This window comes from Kryptolebias marmoratus, linkage group LG17, assembly GCF_001649575.2.
Source record: "Kryptolebias marmoratus isolate JLee-2015 linkage group LG17, ASM164957v2, whole genome shotgun sequence".
In the NCBI taxonomy this organism is placed as follows: Eukaryota; Metazoa; Chordata; class Actinopteri; order Cyprinodontiformes; family Rivulidae; genus Kryptolebias; species Kryptolebias marmoratus.
This window is the reverse complement of record NC_051446.1, coordinates 6,393,100-6,399,438: the sequence shown is the minus strand read 5'-3', so window position 1 is coordinate 6,399,438 and position 6,339 is coordinate 6,393,100. Positions and strand designations below refer to the sequence as shown.

General features: G+C 39.2%; 1 protein-coding gene across 3 annotated transcripts in view; it reads right to left on the bottom strand.

Annotated features, from left to right (window-relative positions):
- Positions 1 to 6,339, bottom strand: part of bach2b (BTB and CNC homology 1, basic leucine zipper transcription factor 2b) — a 155,895-nt gene that overhangs the window by 11,952 nt on the left and 137,604 nt on the right. For all 3 annotated transcript variants that reach the window (XM_037980664.1, XM_037980663.1, XM_037980665.1), the window contains exon 4: positions 617 to 823. In XM_037980664.1, coding sequence (XP_037836592.1) covers positions 617 to 823 — 207 coding nt within the window. The remainder of the gene's footprint in view (positions 1 to 616; positions 824 to 6,339) is intronic.

The window sequence follows — 6,339 nt, the reverse complement described above, 5'->3', positions numbered from 1 at the left end:
CCCTCAAGCTCCCAGGCCTCTGGTAGAGGACCCGAGCTCAGAGGATGAAACAAAGACCACCCGCGGAGGGTGAGAAGGGAACTTTCACTACTTAGATATATATATATATATATATATATATATATCTTATTAGTGTCAGGATTTGGGGGTCTTTGCGTTTGGTTTTGTATTGAGTTTATTGTTTCTTTAATTATGTTATTTGGTGTTTTGTTCCTTGTGCCCTTTGTGTTCCCTGTAATTATTCACCTTTCCTCTGCTCAGTACCTGTCAGCCTGCTTCAACCACGTATACCTGTCCCTCGTACCTAATCAGTCACCTGTGTCCACTTTCAAATCATCCTCAGCTTTTAAAACCTTGCCTACTCCTTCACTTCCCTGCTGGTTCATTTTCACTCATGTGCTGTCTGGTTTTTCCTCCTGTCTCGCCCCTCATGTTCTTTGCAACCCTGGTTTTTGTTATTTAGGTTTAGTTGTTGCCTTGTCAGCCTTTTGTCTTCCTTTGTTAATAAATTAGGTTTTCTTTGAGTTCCTGGTCTGCCTGCGTTTTGGGTTCAGCCAACTCTCCCCAACCTGACAATTTGAAGCTGTTGTGTTTGGGTAAAACTCAGTTCACTCACCAGTTTTCTGATCTCACATTCCAGGTTCAGAATGCAGTCCAGCTTCCTCTTGCGGCAGCGCTGTGCTGCGATGCGGTTTTTACTTCGCCGTCTCACATCATGGATAAACTCGAGCTGCTCCGAGGTCAGTTTGTGCATTTTTACCAACATCTGGAAGTCATTCCGTGGAAGATTTGTGATTTGATCAATTGGGAAAGGAAGCTTCACCTAGAAATGAAAGAAAAACGCCACAGATTGAGCATAGGACAGATATGATATTTAACTTTGCTCCTGGTGAGTACAAGAGTTCCTTTATTTAGATTAATTCATACAGTATTTTTACAAACATAACTTATGTTCATTACCCACTAACAAAACGTGAAAACGTAGCAATGTTTTTGCTTCTGTCTGTGTGTGTGTATTCATGAGTCTGTTGGAAAAATCTCTCATGAACCAATAGGACAGAATTGAATGAAAGTCTCAGAGTAATCATTGATGTACATCTACAACTGATTAACTTTTGGAGCCAACCTAATTCAAGATGGCTGTCACAGCTCATAAACTTTAGACTACATAAAAATGACTATGTCTGAGAGACTTTTACAGACAGTGAGCTAAAATTTAGTTTTTTAAATTTAAATTGTGCATTTCTAACCTCCAAAATAAAACATTGTTTGTAGTAAACAAACATTTACACTCTGCTCACATTTCATTTTATTTTTCCATTAATTACATCCTTTTCTATAAATGTACATGTTTATCTTCATCACATAGTTGTACAGTATTTAAATTTACCTATCAGAGCTTTTCAAGTGTAACTTAAAAACCACGCATTCTTTAAAGGAATGCATATCGCCCATGCCTTTAATACTAGAGGTTTAAATTAAGACCATTACTTTGGTCAAACCTTGAAAATGGCATTATACACAATCTCATGTGATACGACAAGATGTCACACTCAGAGTATGTGATGAGAATGACTCTTAGCTACTACCACATCACATTTTGACTTGTAACCATTTTGTAGTGGCTAATTAATTGCCGCAGCCTCGAGTTTAATTGCCTCCTGTACTTCTGTCTCTCTTATATCTGAAATCATATCAGCCGCTTCCTCATCAGATAGAGCAGGGAGCGTTAGCCTAGCAAGAAACGTAGCAGAGGTCAGAGGTCACAAAGGTGCAGGACTTCAAGTACTTAGGCTCAACTGTCCAGGAAAATGGGGAGTGGTAAGAAGGTGAAGGAAAAAGTCCAGGCAGGATGGAGTGGATAGAGAAAAGTTTCAAGAGTGTTTTGTGACAAAAAGATGGTCAAAGGAAAGGTTCACAGGGCAGTGGTGAGAGCAGCTATGCTGTATGGTGTAGAGCTAATGACACTGACAAGGAGACAGAACAGGAAGTGGCAGAGCTGGTTCTCCTTGGGAGTGACAAGGATGGATAGGATTAGGAATGAGGTCATCAGAGGTACAGCACAAGTTGAAAGATAAAGTTAGAGAGGTCAGACTGAGATGGTTTGGATATATGCAGAGGAGGGACTATGGATATATTTGTAGGAGGATGTTAGAGATGCAGATGCCAGGAAAAAGACAAAGAGGAAGGCCAAATAGGATATGGATGCAGTTAGAGAGGACATGGACATAGTTGAAGTGAGGACAGAGAACGCAGAAGACACAATAGATGGAGGAGGATGACTCACTGTGGCGACCCCTGAAAAGGGAACAGCCGAAAGAAAAAGAAGTGCTCCTTATATCTACTGCCTCGCTAATTTAAGCATTTTTGCAGATTTTAGCTTTTGTTCTTCGTTTTAACATTACCAATTTAGTTAAGTATTTATTCTTCAGCAGATTTTAGCAGTCATTCAGCACGCATGCTGCATTTTCAGAGAAAAAGTTATTTCCCTAGTTACTGTTACAAAACATCTTGTGATGATAATCAACTACTTGCTACTATTGAAGGTGAGGTTTTTTTATGAACAGTGATCTGTTTTATGGCAATTGAAGTAATAAAATATTACTTGTAAGAGTTTTATTTTGTCTAGACAAAATATTTTGCTATCATAGTTTACAAATTCTTACCCTAACAGTCAAAACTAACTAAATCCATGCATTGTTTTGATTTACTGTATTTGAGGTCTTCATACATGGGGTTGTATATCCTTGTCAGCTAAATGATTAAACTCCTTACATTTCCTGTCTTGTGATAAAAATATAATCAATATTGATAGGGCCAGCAAATTCAAAATCAAAGAATGAACCTAGTTCGGGTTTTGGAAGTTATAAACCCAAGTTTTATTAAAAAAAAATGAAAGTGGACTTTGAGGTGACTATGTTAATTTTTTTTGTTTTGTTTGAGGCTCACTTTTCTGTCTGCCTTTCATTTACCTGGAATACAGGGAGTGTGTCACAGATGTGTGGTTAACATGGTGACCATAATGAGTCACTGTCAGTAGTTTTAACATTTGCTTTGATCTTGATTCTTTTTGCACTTTTTCCACAGTTCAAACATCAAAATGTTGTCATTGTTTTCTGAGCTGAGAATCTTACGTTACGTAAGAGTTTAAGGTTGAAGCTGCACCTTCAACATTTCTGCAGAACATTTCCAGTTAGAAAACATATTGCCTCTTTGTGTTTAGGGTCTTTTACCACAAGATGGTAGCAGAGTGCTACTTCTGCCTCAGAGAGCAGATCTATCTGCCTCCTATTACACATGCAGCAGAAAAGTCAAAGAAAAGAGTTTGCCTCCATCTGCACCTGGAATTGTGCCTTTATGACAGGCTTTAGGGGGGTCTTTTTTGTGGGTACAATTATCTCCAATGTTAAGTAGCATACAGTATTCTTATAGTAAAGTACAAAAGACTTAGAGAAAAAAAGCAGCAATAATCTGGTAGCGCAAATGAAATCCACCCTCTAATCTCACAATTTATCAGATCCACATGTTTATTTTTTTTCCTCCTCGTCTGGGGAGCAACAATAAGTTGCCCCTCTCCCTCGGGTGATGGCAAACCTTCCAACAAGTACATTTCAGGCAAATCCATCCTTGGCTGTAACTGCCTGGAGGAACAACAAAGAGCCAGAGGATGACAGCTACAGAGACTGGCACAGATTAGAGTTCTCTCTCCCTCCCTGAAGCTGCCAGTGACAAGGGGCAGAAAAAACAAAGTCAGACAAGTGAAGGAGAGAGCAATGCTCCAGGCCTCTTCTGTACCTGTCTGCTCAGGCTGGGTAGTTGCTTCCTACAGACTTGTGCGTGGTTCTACACTTATCAGCACTGTGGAAGCACTGCATTCAAGGGGGTAAAGTGAAGGTGCCTGACTCTGGCTAAAGCAAAAGTACTTTTATAATCAGTTACTGGGAGAGAAAACAGTTCAGGTTTTCAGACACGGGAGTGGCCAAGAGCCTGATTTCTTAGCTCAACATCTGTGTGCAAATGCACAAATAAATTAAAGGTTTAGTATTTGTTGAATAAATGCATATCACCAGCTACCTTTTATGCCCTAGTTTTAGACTAAGATTATCTTATGTTGAGAAATGGAGTTGTAGCTGTTTTGGTTAAACTTTGAAAGTCACATTATGGATTCCTGTTCCAAATTTTGGGGGTGGTTTGTTGATTTGGTTCCAGGGAAAACTGGGTTGGCACCCGTCCAGTATTTCCAGACCTATGTAGGTTTTGTGCTTAACAAGATGATGTGCATGAAATTATTTGACTTTTCTTTCTTCCTCTGTTTATTTTATCACATGTTGAAGCATTTTTCTCTGCTGAAGAAGTGTGGCTGGGGATATTAGATTTGCTAGTTTGAACTGTAAGAGCCTAAACAACCCAATTAAATGCAGTAAGGTTTTGAACTATTTACACCATCTTGATGCTCATATAATTTACTGACAAGAGATCTATTTAAGGGATGTAGATAACACCATGCAGAAAAGGAGCTGGGCTGGAAAATGTATCTTTAATCCTTTCTCAACAAATCAAGAGGTATTGCCATTCTATACATACATAGAAATATTCTCTGTGTATTTGAAAAAAAACAATTTCTGGTTCTGCTGGGGTACTACCATCACCAGGTCTACTGGATAACGTGCCCAGGGACCTAATGCAGCAGCACGAAGGAGGCCATCAATGGTAAAGGAAGGCCAGAATATCGGGCTTGAGAGGTGGTACTAGACAACGGGTTAGGAGAGCTACAAAACCATTGCTGGTGTTACTTTGCAACACATACTCCTTAAAAATCAAACTGGATGAGCTTTGTTTACATCTTAAAGGCTGTGAGTCTGATCTAATGGTTTTCACAGAGACTTGGCTTGGCAGTAACATACCAGACAATTTCATACAATTGGATGCGTTTTCTCAGGTACGCATGGACAGAGATGTAAACTCTGGCAAAATTTGGGACGGGTGGAGGTAGATTATGTATTTACCTCAAGGATAATTGGTGCTCGAACTTTGCAACAAAAGACAAAATCTGTAACCCGAACCCAGAGTTGCTGTGTGTTGCTTTAAGACCATACTACCTACCAGAGGAATTTATTTGTGTGTGTGCTGTTTACATTTCACCACATCTCATTATTTCTCATATTTTTAATTGTTACAGTTTTACCTTATTGTTCTCTGTGGTTTTGTTGTCTAGAATGTTTTTATTGTCTGCAGCAGTGCCCTTTTTATTATCTTCAGTCCTATTTTGCCAAAGTTTTTGAAGCCTTTATGAAACAGTTTATTGTTGTGGACCCCTGTTGCTTTTTAAATTCAGATAAGAGACTACTCTTATTCTCACATATTCAAAATACCTAAACTTGCACTGAATTTCTTTTAGTTGATAACAGGCTGCTGTCTTCAAAATTAGACTTAAAATATGACTATGGTGGTTTTGAACTTTGCTTTGGTCTTCATGAACATTTAGTTTCAGAAGTTTGTCAATGCAAGACCACTTTGACATCTTGACACACAGCTACTGCTAGGTAATGACTTTGTCAATGACCTCCTGGAAATGTCAAAGATTTTTAGGGTCGGCTGTGACTCAGTGGTTAGAGCAGTCATCCTCTAATGAGATAGTTGGAGGTTTGATCCCATTAGTTTTCCACATGTTGAAGTGTCCCTGGGCAAGACACTGAAGTCCGCATTGCCTCTGATGTGTATCCCATCGGTGTATGACTGTGATTTAAAGCACTGATTAGACTCTACCGAGTGATTTATTCAGATTAGCTTTGAAGAGATATACTAGAGTGCTGTATGAATGTGTGTGTGGATAGGAAAATGAGGGCACAGATTATGTTTTAAAGCACTTTGAGTGGCCTGGTTGGCTAGAAGGTGCTATAAAAGTACAGTCCATTTACCATTTACTGATGTTAATTGTCAAAAACTTACACATTTGCATGATAATTATGTGCTCATTGAATCTGCTGTAGTTTGCCCACAGACAGTTCAGTCTCTCAAGCATGAAAGCAGTTACATCCAAGATGGTGTATACACTTTGTTTGTGTGGACTGATAGTGAAGTTAGGTTGCTGCTGCATGACGTCATCAACCCACCCTGATGCTGTGTTTATTGTGGCTGGGGATTTTAACCACTGTAATCTCAGGACTGTCCTCCAAACATACCACCAGCACATTGACTTTTGATATTACTGAAGACCAATAAAAACAAAGGATTTATAGAAATGTTGGCCAACTGAAAAGTATGAACATGAAAAGTATGAGCATGTACAGCACTCAGTATTTAGTTGGGCCTCCTTTGGCCTGTATTACTGCAGCAATG